Source organism: Chrysemys picta, chromosome 14, assembly GCF_011386835.1.
Source record: "Chrysemys picta bellii isolate R12L10 chromosome 14, ASM1138683v2, whole genome shotgun sequence".
In the NCBI taxonomy this organism is placed as follows: domain Eukaryota; kingdom Metazoa; phylum Chordata; order Testudines; family Emydidae; genus Chrysemys; species Chrysemys picta.
Window position 1 is genome coordinate 45,314,111 of NC_088804.1, and position 17,469 is coordinate 45,331,579.

Genomic DNA, 17,469 nt, shown 5'->3' on the forward strand with positions numbered 1-17,469 from the left:
TTTTAAAATTAAATTTTGCTTTAATAATCTCGGGTAGCATTGGTAACCTGACAAATCTATTAAGAGAATAGGGAAAGTTTCTTTGGTGCTATTAGCAATCTCAAAAACCTATACGTCTAAGGCAAAAAGACAACTAGAATGTATATGGATTTTGTGATATTTAAGTTTAATAATTTAATAAAGTGCATTTTAAAAAGTGCAAGAGATTACAGTGAAATGCATTATACAGTACAGTGATGAAAGTGCATATGATTGCATTAAAATGTAAAGAAAGCAAGGATATGTGCTTTAAAGTGCTTTACATAGATATGTGATTGGCAAAAAGGACATTTCTGAGAACCTAAATGGTTTCTTTGCATCATTCTTCGCCTTCAAAAAGGAGAGTCCTAGCCCACATCTGCTGTTTCCTGGTAACAAAGCAGAGGTAGTCTCAGATCTTGAGATGACAGGAGAAGAGATGCTAGAGCAAATCAGTAATATTAAATACAGTAAGTCACTAGGCCCAGATGGTCCATCAAGTTGTGAAGGAGCTCAAATATGAAGTATCTGAACTGCTCACAAAAATATGCAATCTTTCATTAAAAACAGCTACTGTTCAAGAGACTTGGAGAGTAGCAAATGTTGTTGTCCTTTCAAAAAGGCTCTAGGGCAGGGGTTCTCAACCTTTTTCTTTCTGAGCCCCCCCCCTCCCCCCAACATGCTATAAAAATTTCAGGGCCCAGCAAGGGAGGTGGGGGACTTGGGGCTCTGGGCCAGGGGTGGGCCCTCGGGCATAGGCATAGTTTGACTTCTATTTTGGGGGGGCAGGGGCCGGCAGGGCTTGGCCAGCTCTGCAAAGTGGGGTCCAGGAAGGCAGTGCCACCTCTACCCCCTGACTCACTTCAGCAGGCCACCCAGCCTGTCTGGGTTGTGTGTGGTGGGGGTTCAGCTCAAAAAGTTTGAAAACCACTCAGGGTACAGGGAGGGGTTAGCTAGGGGCTGTGTGCGAGCGGGGGGGGGGGGGGCGGTAGCTCCAGGTGCAGGAAGGAGGTAGCTAGGGGCTGGGTGCAGGCAGAGGGGTAGTTCAGGATGCAGGCAGGGGGTAGTTAGGGGCTGTGTGCGGGCAGGGGGTAGCGCAGGGTTGCAGTGAGGGGGTAACTAGGGGCTGTGTGCCTGGAGGGCTCCCCTGTGGTCACTGCTTCCCAAGGGCTCTGCTGGCCACGGAGAGGGTCCCCCTGCCTGGGTGGCTCTTACCAGCTGCTTGAGCTGAGGAGCAGCACCAACCCTGGGCACCAGCAACAGCGGCAGATGGGGGAATCATAGAATCATAGAATCATAGAATATCAGAGTTGGAAGGGACCTCAAGAGGTCATCTAGTCCAACCCCCTGCTCAAAGCAGGACCAATTCCCAGCTAAATCATCCCGGCCAGGGCTTTGTCAAGCCGGGCCTTAAAAACCTCCAAGGAAGGAGACTCCACCACCTCCCTAGGTAACGCATTCCAGTGTTTCACCACCCTCCTAGTGAAATAGTTTTTCCTGATATCCAACCTGGACCTCCCCCACCGCAACTTGAGACCATTGCTCCTTGTTCTGTCATCTGCCACCACTGAGAACAGCCGAGCTCCATCCTCTTTGGAACCCCCCTTCAGGTAGTTGAAGGCTGCTATCAAATCCCCCCTCATTCTTCTCTTCTGGAGACTAAACAATCCCAGTTCTCTCAGCCTTTCCTCATAAGTCATGTGCTCCAGACCCCTAATCATTTTTGTTGCCCTCCGCTGGACTCTTTCCAATTTTTCCACATCCTTCTTGTAGTGTGGGGCCCAAAACTGGACACAGTATTCCAGATGAGGCCTCACCAATGTCGAATAAAGGGGAACGATCACGTTCCTCGATCTGCTGGCAATGCCCCTACTTATACAGCCCAAAATGCCGTTAGCCTTCTTGGCAACAAGAGCACACTGTTGACTCATATCCAGCTTCTCGTCCACTGTGACCCCTAGGTCCTTTTCAGCAGAACTGCTACCTAGCCATTCGGTCCCTAGTCTGTAGCAGTGCATGGGATTCTTCCGTCCTAAGTGCAGGACTCTGCACTTGTCCTTGTTGAACCTCATCAGGTTTTTTTCTGCCCAATCCTCTAATTTGTCTAGGTCCCTCTGTATCCGATCCCTACCCTCTAGTGTATCTACCACGCCTCCTAGTTTAGTGTCATCTGCAAACTTGCTGAGAGTGCAGTCCACACCATCCTCCAGATCATTAATAAAGATATTAAACAAAACCGGCCCCAGGACCGACCCTTGGGGCACTCCACTTGAAACCGGCTGCCAACTAGACATGGAGCCATTGATCACTACCCGTTGAGCCCGACGATCTAGCCAGCTTTCTATCCACCTTACAGTCCATTCATCCAGCCCATACTTCTTTAACTTGGCGGCAAGAATACTGTGGGAGACCGTATCAAAAGCTTTGCTAAAGTCAAGAAATAACACATCCACTGCTTTCCCCTCATCCACAGAGCCAGTTATCTCATCATAGAAGGCAATTAGGTTAGTCAGGCACGACTTCCCCTTCGTGAATCCATGCTGACTGTTCCTGATCACTTTCCTTTCCTCTAAATGTTTCATAATTGATTCCTTGAGGACCTGCTCCATAATTTTTCCAGGGACTGAGGTGAGGCTGACTGGCCTGTAGTTCCCCGGATCCTCCTTCTTCCCTTTTTTAAAGATGGGCACTACATTAGCCCTTTTCCAGTCATCTGGGACCTCCCCCGATCGCCATGAGTTTTCAAAAATAATGGCTAATGGCTCTGCAATCTCACCCGCCAACTCCTTTAGCACCCTCGGATGCAGCGCATCCGGCCCCATGGACTTGTGCACGTCCAGTTTTTCTAAATAGTCCCGAACCACTTCTTTCTCCACAGAGGGCTGGTCACCTTCTCCCCATGCTGTACTGCCCAGTGCAGCAATCTGGGAGCTGACCTTGTGCGTGAAGACAGAGGCAAAAAAATCATTGAGTACATTAGCTTTTTCCACATCCTCGGTCACTAGGTTGCCTCCCTCATTCAGTAAGGGGCCCACACTTTCCTTGATTTTCTTCTTGTTGCTAACATACCTGAAGAAACCCTTCTTGTTACTCTTAACATCTCTTGCTAACTGCAACTCCAAGTGTGATTTGGCCTTCCTGATTTCACTCCTGCACGCCTGAGCAATATTTTTATACTCCTCCCTGGTCATTTGTCCAATCTTCCACTTCTTATAAGCCTCTCTTTTGCGTTTAAGATCAGCAAGGATTTCACTGTTTAGCCAAGCTGGTCGCCTGCCATATTTACTATTCTTTCTACACATCGGGATGGTTTGTTCCTGCAACCTCAATAAGGATTCTTTAAAATACAGCCAGCTCTCCTGGACCCCTTTGCCCTTCATGTTTTTCTCCCAGGGGATCCTGCCCATCTGTTCCCTGAGGGAGTCAAAGTCTGCTTTTCTGAAGTCCAGGGTCCATATTCTGCTGCTCTCCTTTCTTCCTTGTGTCAGGATCCTGAACTCGACCATCTCATGGTCACTGCCTCCCAGGTTCCCATCCACTTTTGCTTCCCCTACTAGTTCTTCCCTGTTTGTGAGCAGCAGGTCAAGAAAAGCTTTGCCCCTAGTTGGTTCCTCCAGCACTTGCACCAGGAAATTGTCCCCTACGCTTTCCAAAAATTTCCTGGATTGCCTGTGCACCACTGTATTGCTCTCCCAGCAGATATCAGGGTGATTAAAGTCTCCCATGAGAACCAGGGCCTGCGATCTAGCAACTTCTGCTAGTTGCCAGAAGAAAGCCTCGTCCACCTCATCCCCCTGGTCTGGTGGTCTATAGCAGACTCCAACCACGACATCACCCTTGTTGCTCCCATTTCTCAACTTTATCCAGAGACTCTCAGGTTTTTCTGCAGTATCATACCGGAGCTCTGAGCAGTCATACTCCTCTCTTACATACAACGCAACTCCCCCACCTTTTCTGCCCTGCCTGTCCTTCCTGAACAGTTTATATCCATCCATGACAGTACTCCAGTCATGTGAGTTATCCCACCAAGTCTCTGTTATTCCAATCACATCATAGTTCCCTGACTGTGCCAGGACTTCCAGTTCTCCCTGCTTGTTTCCCAGGCTTCTTGCATTTGTGTATAGGCACTTAAGATAACTCAATGATCGTCCCTCTTTCTCAGCATGAGACAGGAGTCCTCCCCTCTTGCGCTCTCCTGCTTGCGCTTCCTCCCAGGATCCCATTTCCCCACTTACCTCAGGGCTTTGGTCTCCTTCCCCCGGTGAACCTAGTTTAAAGCCCTCCTCACTAGGTTAGCCAGCCTGCTGGCGAAGATGCTCTTCCCTCTCTTCGTTAGGTGGAGCCCGTCTCTGCCTAGCACTCCTTCTTGGAACACCATCCCATGGTCGAAGAATCCAAAGCCTTCTCTCCGACACCACCTGCGTAGCCATTCGTTGACTTCCACGATTCGACGGTCTCTACCCCGGCCTTTTCCTTGCACAGGGAGGATGGACGAGAACACCACTTGCGCCTCAAACTCCTTTATCCTTCTTCCCAGAGCCACGTAGTCTGCAGTGATCCGCTCAAGGTCATTCTTGGCAGTATCATTGGTGCCCACGTGGAGAAGCAGGAAGGGGTAGCGATCCGAGGGCTTGATGAGTCTCGGCAGTCTCTCCGTCACGTCGTTTATCCTAGCTCCTGGCAAGCAGCAGACCTCTCGGTTTTCCCGGTCGGGGCGGCAGATAGATGACTCAGTCCCCCTGAGGAGGGAGTCCCCGACCACCACCACCCTCCTCCTCCTCTTGGCAGTGGTGGTCGTGGAACCCCCATCCCTAGGACAGTGCATCTTTTGCCTTCCAATCGGTGGAGTCTCCTTCTGCTCCCTTCCCTCAGATGGGCCATCTAGTCCACTCTCCGCATTAGTACCTGTAGAGAGAACATGGAAACGATTGCTCACCTGTATCTCCATTGCTGGTGCATGGACGCTCCTCTTTCTTCTTCTGGAGGTCACATGCTGCCAAACCTCCTCACAATCCTTCTGTCCCTGCTGCGCCTGCTCTGAATCTTCAGAACAATGTGGCCGTAGAAGCATCTCCTGACGTCTGTCAAGGAAATCTTCATTTTCCCTTATGCAACGCAGAGTCGACACTCGTTTCTCCAGCCCTCGAACCTTCTCCTCCAATATGGAGACCAGCTTGCACTTTGTACAGACAAAGTCACTTCTGTCCTGCGGAAGAAAGACAAACATGGCACAACCTGTGCAGGTTACAACAGCTGATCGCTCACCTTCCATATCACCGTCCTCTTAGAAGCTTCCTCAACTGTTGCAGGAACTACTCTGAGAAACCTGCAGATGAAAGCCTCAGTGCGCTCTCCCCACGCGAACTCCCAGGCAAACTCCTGCTGTTAGCCTCTGCTGTTCGCCGCTCAGCTGGTTCGCTGCTGACTGCCCTTATATACCAGTCAGGCCCACTCAAGGCCCACCAACACAGCCCCCCTAATGCAGCACTTAGCGTACCTCCTCTTGGACAGCTCCCAGGCAAACTCCTGCTGTTAGCCTCTGCTGTTCGCCGCTCCATAGTACCATCCAGAGCAGTAGCTGCCCACACTGCCCGATTCCGGCTTCCCGCCTCTGACCTGGCCAAGGAGTGGGGCCTCAGGGGCGGGGAGAGGAAGAGGGATATATGTGGAGCTGCTCCTGGGACTGCCCCACTCTGGCACTGCAGTGAGGGTGGCAGGGTGGGAACCAGTGCTCAGGGTTTCAGCCCCACAGTTCAGGATTTCAGCCCTGTGGTGGGGAGCACAGGGGCATGGGGTTTCAGCCCTGCGGCAGGAGGCGCTGGGGCTCGGGCTCTGGGTTTCAGCCGCGGGGTCCCGTGATCCCCCTGAAAGGGCTCATGTACCCCCATGGGGCCACGGACCCCCTGGTTGAGAACCACTGCTCTACGGGTAATTTGGGGCAATATAGACCAATTAACTTTACATCTATACCTGGCAAATTAGTTCTGTTTTTAAATTTTTGATTCAACCAACAAAACACCCAGAAGATCATGATATAATAGGGTCTAACCAGCATGGATTCTGCAGAGGAAAATCTCATTAATCTCTTAGAATTTCTTGAACATATCAATAAAGTAATGGATAAAGGGGAAATAGTTGGCCTAATTTATTTAGCCTTTCAAAAGGGCCCTCACTAGAGGCTATTAAAGAAGCTATGTAGTCATGGTGTGAGAGGCAAAGTATTGTCATGGATCAAAAACTGTCTAGGAGACAGAAAGGAAAAAGGACTAAATGGTCAGTTTTCATCATTGAAAAAGGTTAACAGTGGGGCCTCAAGATTCTGTACTAGGTCCCATGTTTAATATTAAATGATCTCAAAACTAGGTAAGTGCTGAGGTAGCAAAATTTGGGAATATCTGGGGATCACTGTAGACTGCTTAGAGACCTCTGCATCAAAAAAGCAAACAAGGTTCAGATGCATGAGGAATGGCATGGAGAATACCAAAAATAGTATTCCTTTATATAAATCGGTGATGCGACCTGTGCAGTACTGGGTCCCCCCTCCCAATATTTCAGAATGGGAGGGGTTTCAGAGAAGAGCAAACATGATGAAGGCCCTGGAAAAGTCACATGAAGAGAGATTGAAAAGATTGGTATTGTTTACCTTAGAGAGGAGATGATTAAGAGGGGACATGATAAAAGTACATAAAATAATGAATGGTCTATACAAGGAAGAGCAGGAGCTTCTGTTCCCCTTGTCTAATAACAAGAACAAAGGGACATTCAATGAAATCAAAAGGTGGGAAATTAATAACTTATAAAAGGAAACACACTTTCACACAATGTGCAATTACACTGTGGAAGTCAATGCTGCAAGGAGTAATTTGAAGTTGAGAACTTTAGATTTAAAAAGGGATTGGACATCTATATGGATACCAAGACCTATCCAGAGGTCATACTCTAAAATTAATTATGCCTAATTTTGGAAGAGTTATTCAACCTTGTGGTTCAGGCCTTAAGTCAGTCTCTAACTAGTAAAGACCAGGATGAGATTACCCATATTTGTCTACTGCAAGGCTCTTCCACCTTCATTTGAAACAGCTAGTTCTGGCCCCTGAGAGAGAGAGAATACTTGACTAGATAGACTTTGGTCTGGTTCACTGTGGAAATTTCCATGTTCATAATACATGGGTAAAATCTTTAATTTCCTGTTTCAGAATCAAAAATTGTAATTAGACTCACCTATAGATATTTCACTAACATTTGTAGTAACTCAAATTTATTTCTGTACATTAATATTTCCTGCACTTTTCTGTTCCTAGAAATGGGTGGAGGCTTTCTGATTGTCTAAAGCTTTCTATGATTGAATTTTTGTAGACAAGGGTCATCATCCTCTGAATCAGACACACAAAGTTCCTCCTGCACTTATTTAATCAGAAGAAATTTTGCTTGTAACAGGCAAAACGCATTCAAATTTAGTAAATATTTCAGTTCTCTTCAGTAAATATATCCCAGATCTATTAGCAGCCTTTAGTGTATTAACAAGGGCTCATTATCAAATTTCAAAACATCACCAATTTTCATATTCAAACCTATCGACACTGAATGTTACCTTCTCTAACATTAGTAGAGGAACATTCTAACATTTATTTACGTTGCTAACAGATGATCCAACCAGCCTTTGCTGTTTTTAAAACCTTCCTGAAGCATTAACTCTGAGAATTCCTTGGCTTTTGTCTGGAATGCTGTGTTTTTTAGTCTTACCTGTGGGCTGTGGTTTTTTTGTTTTGTTTTGTTTTGTTTTGTTTTGTTTTGTTTTTAAAGAAGGAGGGTAGTTATGGAGATCACTGAAGATACAGCTCTGCAATCCTAAATGCTTTGGGAAGTTCATTTCCAGTGGGCCCACATCCAGTGTGGTGAATAAATTCTTTGTTTTCCAGTGTGCACACCCATATACTCCCCATCACTATTATACATGCCTGCTCTGAATGCTGTGGAATGAGATCATTACAGGTCTCCCATTCAAGTACTGTCCCAGTTCTGCTTTCCTTGTAGGATCTGACTGGATCATAGCCCAAAGAGGTATGGCTTTAGGTGATGGTCCTTTGGGTTGGTAGTGTGCGGCAAGAGTCACTGCACCATGGTGCAGGAGTGTGACAGTAAGCATTTATGGTAAATGAGTTGTTTAAATACCTTAGGATAGCCTAGTTCAGACAACTGCACTAATACTAGTGTCAGACCCACAAAATGCTGGGGCAGAGCTGGCAGACTGCACAAGTCTACCTCTACTTGTTGTTGCATGTGACTTTTTCCTTCTGTCTGGTCCACAGTAATGTTGGATTATTTAATTTTTTTGGATGCTGCTGCAGGGGATATTCTCAACGACAGTCATGCTGAAGTCATTGCCAAGAGGAGTTTCCAAAGGTAAGACATTAAACCCCTTGTGGTGGTATCTGTTCAGTGGTCTGTTTGGTCATATCCACTTTCCTCAGGACGTTTACGCTATTGTAATGTAAATGCAGGTGTCCTTCACCTGTAAGATTTGGAACACAGGCCCTTTCCCCTCTCCAATGAGCTAAGCTGTGCAAGAAGAGAATGGAAGAGGCTAGCACCTCCCATGTTCCTTCCACAGGCAATATGTTTCTGTCCTGTGCACAGGTCTGTTTTTTTCCCCTTCGGGGCCCCTCTCCTGTCCTACACACCCAGGCTTCTTCCTGCCCATTGTATACAGACTTTGCAAAAATAACTCTTCACATGGGGCTGATTCCAGGTCCTTTGGGCTCACTATGAAGCTTCTGATCAGACAGCAGGTGTCCTTGTGGAGGCTTTTGGATCACATCTGCCTACAGAAGACTAACCAGCCACTTGACTCACTGTAGTACACTTCAGTGTCAGCTGGCTAGAGGTTTGTGGGTAGAGCCCTGCAAATCCGCAGATATGTGAACCATTTTTTGCGGATTGTGGATGGATGCAGATCCAAATTTTATATATTTAAAGCCCTGCAAATCTACGGATATCCACAGATCACTTTTGTGGATCATAGATTGGATGCGGATACAAATTTTGTATTAGTCCAGGGCTCCATTTGTGGGCCTTAATTTAATTATCTTTACTTCTTCCTCTCCTAAATTAAGGGAGTGATTCTCAGTAACTCTTCTTGCCCTCCAGGTATCTCGTCCACCAGCTGTGGCTGGCAGCCTCACACCAACAGGGCAGCATCTTCAGCCCAGGGACTGAGATTGGGAAATGGAAACTCAAACCACACATCACCTTTATTTTTTTCTGCAGCCATACCCCCTGTAAGTACATAAGAGCCAATCCCTCATGCTCTCATCCCTGCCTGGTGCATGTGAGCCAGCTACCCCAACCATGGCTGAGAGAGGGTGAGCCAGCCTCCTTCATATCAGTAACATATGCAGTGGATCAGCATTGGCCTGGCAAATTGGTGCGCTGCACTTTCTACCCTATTGGGTATATTGATGTGGGAAGGGAGCATACGTATAAGCCAGTACCTGGCTCAGTACATACAAATGCTTCAGTCTCCCCTGATTAGATAGAGACATGGGCCACCATTTTCTTGTCCCGAAACTAGCTTCTGCCAGTGGTCCTGTCATACTAAAAGCCTGTCATTTTTCCTGGTTGCTTTGCTTTACCTGCCTACTCACCTCTCATAGGGCGCCCAAGTACGTTTATTATACTCTGTGGGCTAAAGATAATTATTTTATTCCCCAATCCCCCCAAAATCCAAAAAATTAGGATTTTTTTATAAATTGAAATCCAAAACCCATGCTGTATGACTCGCTTCACAGCAGATTTATTCCCCCAACATAAAAAGATGCACTGTCCAAAATGACAATGTTGCAATTCTATAAGCGAAACCCAAGAACACGAGTCCCCAGCCTATTAAGTAGTTAGGCCTATTGATGTTTCATATGTGCTGTGACAAAGTTCCTCCTCTATCTTGGTGGGTCCTGCGCTTATTGGTGGATTTTCTTGCCTCAGAGATTCACCATGTGGGTTGGGGAACAGCCCAGAGACCTTCCCCTCTGGAAGAACCCACAGTCCAGATCAATTGGGAGGTTTGGGGGGAACCCAGGCCCGCCCTCTACTACGGGTTCCAGCCCAGGGCCCTGTGGACTGCAGCTGTCTATAGTGCCTCCTGTAACGGCTGTATGACAGCTACAACTCCCTGAGCTACTTCCCCATGGCCTCCTCCAAACACCTTCCTTATTCTCACCACAGGACCTTCCCCCTGGTGTCTGATAACGCTTGTGTTCCTCAGTCCTCGAGCAGCACACCCTCTCAGCTCCTTGCGCCTCTTGCTCCCAGCTCCTCACACTCACACCACAAACTGAAGTGAGCTCCTTTTTAAAACCCAGGTGCCCTGATTAGCCTGCCTTAATTGATTCTAGCAGCTTCTTTTTAATTGGCTCCTAATTAGCCTGCCTGCCTTAACTGGTTCTAGCAGGTTCCTGATTACTCTAGTGCATCCCCTGCTCTGGTCACTCAGGGAACAGAAAACTACTCATCCAGTGACCAGTATATTTGCCCTCTACCAGACTCCTGTACCCCACTAGTCTGGGTCTGTCACAGTGCCCTTAGATACAGATACACGTTTGTCCCATGTTTGCTTTTTCAACACTGCCCGTACTACAAAGGTTTCACTAAAACATTCCAAATATGCTGAACCATGCTTGACTGAGAAGGAACTGGCATGGTCAGAGTGCAGCCCTTCTAAAAAGCAACAAACTGTGAATTTACATCCATGATTTTCCACCATTTTGATTCAACAAACTGATCCAGTCTTCTTCACTAACATAGATTTGGGACAAGAATCTGGATCTTCAAATCTAAGTGTGGGAAGAGAAGGAAGGGTACTCAGGGTTATGTTCTGTCAGCTATGTATCAGCCCCTTCCTGTTCTAGGTGTAACCCGGAGTGCCTGGGGTAGCCCTCGCTGAAAATGCTAAGATCAGGGTAGACTGCAAAAAGGAGAGCAGATTCTCCCAAAATTGGTGGTTAACACTGAAATTAGACTCACCAACCAGTCACAAACTGTTTCCCCACACTGGTTATCAAGAAGCTAAAAAGAAATCACACAGCCCACTTTATTGCATTCCAGTTCTCTGGCTCCCAATCACATAGGTCCAATACAGTGAGAAGTTATTTAAAAACTCTGTTTACTATACAGAATGTTCTTCTGACCCCAAAGAGCCAGCCACACTACGAGGTCAATATTAGTGCTGCCAGCCAATCCTTTAATGTCTAAAACTAAAGGTTTATTAGAAAAGAACAAGAAGAGTTGTTAAATGGTCAATCATATAAATATATATATTTATATTTAGAGAGAGACTTCAAAGTCCATATACCAGGTTCTTAGCAGTATTGGTGAGTTTGCTGGCTTGAAAGTCCCTCTGAACACATCCATCAGTCCTTTGTTCAGAGCTTCAGTTTGTAGAAAAGTTGCTTCGGAGGTAAGAAGTAGGATTGAAGACAAAACGGAGAAGATGCAGCTGCCCTTTATATTCCTTTTGCCATTTGGCTTGTACTTCCTGTGTCCCAAACACAAGTTTCACAGCACATAGCATGGAAAAGCCTTAAGGCACATCTACACTGGCAAAGTTAGATCACCGCTCAGAGAGCGCTGAAGAGAAACCACTGTTGTGTGTTCACACTGTCAGCTGCCTGCACAATAGCGTGTTCGCACTTGCAGCAGTACTCGGAGCAGTGCACTCTGGGCAGCTATCCCACAGAGCACCTCTTTCTCTTCAGCCACTAAGACTTGTGGGAAGGTGGAGGGGGTTGCCGGGCATCCTGGGTCCTGTCCCAATGACCCGTGATGCATTGCTTCGCATCCTAGAAATCCCTGTGCTTCTGTCCGCATTTGCTGCCATCTTTCAACAGTTTGTTTACTGCGTGCCCTGCCTTTTCGGGCTGCAGGAATGGATCCTGAACTGTTGACCAGTATGCTGCTCGCTCTAACATATCACGAGTGGCAGTGGAGTTATTTCTTAAACTGCAAAGGCAAGAGGAATGCGATATTGATCTCACCACGCATACTAGCTATGACACGAGATTGCTTGTGACATTCACAGAGGTGCTGACCACAGTGGAATGCCGCTTTTGGGCTCGGGAAACAAGCACTGAGTAGTTGGATCACATTGTCATGCACGTCTGGGATGAGGAGCAGTGGCTGCAGAACTTTTGGATGAGGAAAGCCACATTCATGGGACTGTGTGATGAGCTTACCCCAGCCCTGCGGTGCAAGGGCATGAGAATGATAGCTGCCTTGTTGTTGGAGAAGCGTGTGGCAATTGCACTGTGGAAGCTGGCTACTCCAGACTGCTACCGATCGGGCGGTAACCAGTTCGGAATGGGAAAGTTGACCCTTGGACTCATATTGATGGAAGTATGCAGGGCCATTAATCGCATCCTGCTCCGAAAGACCATGAGTCTGGGCAACGTGCGTGACATTGTGGATGGCTTTGCATAAATGGGCTTCCCTAATGACGGAAAGGCGATAGATGGCACACACATTCCAATCTGGCACCAGACCACCTAGCCACCAAGTATATTAATCGGAGGAGGTATTTCTCAGTGGTTCTCCAGGCACATGTGAATCACCATGTGCATTTCACAGACAGGAAAGATGCATGACCCACGCATCTTTCAGAACACTGGCCTGCTCAAGAAGCTGCAATCAAGGACTTTCTTCCCGGACCAAAAGATCACCGTAGGGGAAGTTGAAATGCCCATTGTGATCCTGGGAGACCCCACCTACCCCTTAATGCCGTGGCTTATGAAGCCATATACGGGCAACTTGACAGCAGCAAGGAGCGTTTCAACAACAGGCTGAGCAAGTGCAGAATGACTGAGTGTGCTTTTGGCTGTTTAAAAGCCCGCTGGCGCTGCCTCTATGGGAAGCTGGACCTGGCTGATGACAATGGTTACAGCTGCGTGCTGAACGTTCCATAATATTTGTGAAGGGAAGGGTGAAAGCTTCACTCAGGGCTGGACCGCAGAGGCTCAGCGCCTGAAGGCTGAGTTTGAACAGCCAGAGACCAGGGCACAGCGTGGGGCCATAAGGATCAAGGATGCCTTAAGGCAGCGATTTGAAGCTGAAAGCCACTAATATTTGTTGCTGTGATGAGGATTGCAGTGCTTGTAATGCTAGGAGGTGATTGGTGCACATGATGCAATAAGGGGATTTAACATAATTGTATGTTGCTTTGCAGAGCTCTCTTTGCTTTCAATTAATAGAATAAAGATTGCTTTCAAACCTACACAATTCTTTTATTAAAAGACAACAAACGGAGGAGAGAGTCAAATGAAAAAATACATCAGCATGGAGGGGGATGGGGGATGGGAAGGTCCCAGGAGGAGGAGGGGACCCGGGATGGCTAAAGCTTTGTGTATGTCCAGGGATCATATCCTGCCTTCTCCTTTGGAGTACAATGTAGTGGGTACTGTACTTCAGCAGGGCCAAACTGCAGAGGGATGGGTGTTGAGTGCAGTGGGTAGTGGGAGTCCACACTGCTGCACTGTGAGGAGGGAGGAGTGGAATGCCGCAGGTAGAGTGGAGCCAGGAGGTTGATAAGAGTGTGTTGGCATTGTCTGTGGGGTGCATGGGAAAGAGTTTTGTGAGAGCGGCCGCAGGACAGGGCGGGCGCGTTGCTGCTCAGTTTGAAGAGCTAGTGTTGCCTGGAGTGTGTCTGCTTGGTGCTTCATAATGTTTAAGAGCTGTTCCATGGCTTCTTTCTGACATGCTGCGTTGTCCTTTCGGTCCCTCTTGCTGTCCCGCCACTCCTTCAATTCCCATTTCTCAGCAGCTGAGTGCATCATAACATCACACAGTAAGTCCTACTTAGTTCTTCTTGGCCACTTTCTAATTCTGCGCAGCCATTCTGCCGCCGATAACAGGGAGGCTGGGCTCCCAAGGTCATCTCTGTGAAGTTTGAATGCAACATTTTACAGAAGCGGTATTGTTTGCAACACACACAACCCTGATTCAGTGCTTTAAAACACAGCCAGTACTCTCACACCTATCACTAACTGGCTGACTCCAGGCAAGCACACATGAGCCACAAGACCCTCAAAATGGTGAGTAACCACAGGGGCAGGGTAAATCACTCTTCCCGGACACTGCTGGAAAATGGGCACGTGGCTCGGGCACTTGGGGAGAGCCAGCACTGTAGGGGGGGGCTGATAATCATTCCTGTCCCCACACTTTCAACAGGATGTGATCATTATGGAAGATATCTTGCTGCTGGTGGACTGAGAGCAATCAATGGGACACAATCATTCCGGGGTACAAAATATATCGGAAGGACAGAACAGGTCGTGCGGGGGGGGAGTGGCGCTATATGTGAAAGAAAATGTAAAATCAAATGAAGTAAAAATCTTAAGTGAATCCACATGTTCCATAGAATCTCTATGGATAGAAATTTCATGCTCTAATAAGAATATAACAGTAGGGATCTATTATAGACCACCTGACCAGGACAGTGATAGTGATGATGAAAAGCTAAAGGAAATTAGAGAGGCTATCAAAATTAAGAACCCAATAATAGTGGGGGATTTCAATTATCCCCATATTGACTGGGAACATTTCACTTCAGGACGAAATGCAGAGATACAATTTCTCGATACTTTAAATGACTGCTTCATGGAGCAGCTGGTACGGGAACCCACAAGGGGAGAGGCAACTCTAGATTTAGTCTTGAGTGGAGCGCAGGAGCTGGTCCAAGAGGTAACTATAACTGGACCGCTTGGAAATAGTGACCATAATACAATAGCATTCAACATCCCTGTGGTGCGAAGAACATCTCAACACCCCAACACTCTGGCATTTAATTTCAAAATGGGGAACTATGCTAAAATGAGGGGGTTAGTTAAATAGAAGTTAAAAAGTACAGTGACTAAAGTGAAATCCCTGCAAGCTGCATGGGCGCTTTTTAAAGACACCATAATAGAGGCCCAACTTCAACGTATACCCCAAATTAAGAAACACAGTAAAAGAACTAAAAAAGACCCACCGTGGCTTAACAACCATGTAAAAGAAGTAGTGAGAGATAAAAAGACTTCCTTTAAAAAGTGTCAAGTATCAGGGGGTAGCCGTGTTAGTCTGTATCTACAAAAACAACAAGGAGTCTGGTGGCACCTTAAAGACTAACAGATTTATTTGGGCATAAGCTTTCGTGAGTAAAAACCTCACTTCTTCGGATGCATAGAGTGAAAGTTACAGATGCAGGCATTATATACTGACACATGGAGAGCAGGGAGTTACTTCACAAGTGGAGAACCAGTGTTGACAGGGTCAATTCAATCAGGGTGGATGTAGTCCACTCCCAATAATAGATGAGGAGGTGTCAATTCCAGGAGAGGAAAAGCTGCTTCTGTAGTGAGCCAGCCACTCCCAGTCCCTATTCAAGCCCAGATTAATGGTGTTGAATTTGCAAATGAATTTTAGTTCTGCTGTTTCTCTTTGAAGTCTGTTTCTGAAGTTTTTTTGTTCAATGATAGTGACTTTTAAATCTGTAATAGAATGACCAGGGAGATTGAAGTGTTCACTTACTGGCTTATGTATGTTACCATTCCTGATGTCCGATTTGTGTCCATTTATTCTTTTGCGGAGGGACTGTCCCGTTTGGCCAATGTACATGGCAGAGGGGCATTGCTGGCACATGATGGCATATATGACATTAGAGGATGTGCAGGTGAATGAGCCCCTGATGGTGTGGCTGATGTGGTTGGGTCCTCTGATGCTGTTGCCAGAGTAGATATGGGGACAGAGTAGGCAACGAGGTTTGCTACAGGGATAGGTTCCTGGGTTGGTGTTTCTGTGGTGTGGTGTGTAGTTGCTGGTGAGTATTTGCTTCAGGTTGGGGGGTTGTCTGTAAGCGAGGACTGGCCTGCCTCCCAAGGTCTGTGAGAGTGAGGGATCATTTTCCAGGATAGGTTGTAGATCATGGATAATGCGCTGGAGAGGTTTTAGCTGGGGGCTGTATGTGATGGCCAGTGGTGTTCTGTTATTGTCCTTGTTGGGCCTGTCCTGCAGTAGGTGATTTCTGGGTACCCGTCTTGCTCTGTCAATCTGTTTCCTCACTTCCCCAGGTGGGTATTGTAGTTTTACGAATGCTTGATAAAGATCTTGTAGGTGTTTGTCTCTGTCTGAGGGGTTGGAGCAAATTCGGTTGTATCTTAGGGCTTGGCTGTAGACAATGGATCGTGTGATGTGTCTTGGATGGAAGCTGGAGGCATGTAGGTACGTATAGCGGTCAGTAGGTTTCCGGTATAGGGTGGTGTTTATGTGACCATCAATTATTTGTACTGTAGTGTCCAGGAAGTGGATCTCTTGTGTGGACTGGTCCAGGCTGAGGTTGATGGTGGGGTGGAAATTGTTGAAGTCCAGGTGGAATTCTTCAAGGGAATTCTTCCTTTCCGTGGGTCCATATGATGAAGATGTCATCAATATAGCGCAAGTAGAGGAGGGGCATTAGGGGACGAGAGCTGAGGAAGCGTTGTTCTAAGTCAGCCATAAAAATGTTGGCATACTGTGGGGCCATGCGAGTACCCATAGCAGTGCCACTGACTTGAAGGTATAAGTTGTCCCCAAATCTGAAGTGATTGTGGGTGAGGACAAAGTCACAAAGCTCAGCCACCCCCAACCTGAAGCAAATACTCACCAGCAACTACACACCACACCACAGAAACACCAACCCAGGAACCTATCCCTGTAGCAAACCTCGTTGCCTACTCTGTCCCCATATCTACTCTGGCAACAGCATCAGAGGACCCAACCACATCAGCCACACCATCAGGGGCTCATTCACCTGCACATCCTCTAATGTCATATATGCCATCATGTGCCAGCAATGCCCCTCTGCCATGTACATTGGCCAAACGGGACAGTCCCTCTGCAAAAGAATAAATGGACACAAATCGGACATCAGGAATGGTAACATACATAAGCCAGTAAGTGAACACTTCAATCTCCCTGGTCATTCTATTACAGATTTAAAAGTCACTATCATTGAACAAAAAAACTTCAGAAACAGACTTCAAAGAGAAACAGCAGAACTAAAATTCATTTGCAAATTCAACACCATTAATCTGGGCTTGAATAGGGACTGGGAGTGGCTGGCTCACTACAGAAGCAGCTTTTCCTCTCCTGGAATTGACACCTCCTCATCTATTATTGGGAGTGGACTACATCCACCCTGATTGAATTGACCCTGTCAACACTGGTTCTCCACTTGTGAAGTAACTCCCTGCTCTCCATGTGTCAGTATATAATGCCTGCATCTGTAACTTTCACTCTATGCATCCGAAGAAGTGAGGTTTTTACTCACGAAAGCTTATGCCCAAATAAATCTGTTAGTCTTTAAGGTGCCACCAGACTCCTTGTTGTTTTTAAAAAGTGGAAGTCCTATCCTAGTGAGACAAATAGAAAGAAGCATAAACGCTGCCAAAT

At 46.9% G+C, this 17,469-nt stretch overlaps 1 protein-coding gene across 11 annotated transcripts in view; it reads left to right on the forward strand.

The window, feature by feature from the left end:
* ADAT1 (adenosine deaminase tRNA specific 1) overlaps window positions 1-17,469 on the forward strand; it is a 66,416-nt gene that overhangs the window by 10,657 nt on the left and 38,290 nt on the right. For all 11 annotated transcript variants that reach the window (XR_002888217.3, XM_008164153.4, XM_008164155.4 and 8 more), the window contains 2 exons: window positions 8,367-8,421; window positions 9,166-9,296. Coding sequence is in view for 10 of the 11 variants with exons in the window: in XM_008164153.4 (XP_008162375.2) it covers window positions 8,367-8,421; window positions 9,166-9,296 (186 nt within the window). In the remaining variant the exon portion in view is untranslated. The remainder of the gene's footprint in view (window positions 1-8,366; window positions 8,422-9,165; window positions 9,297-17,469) is intronic.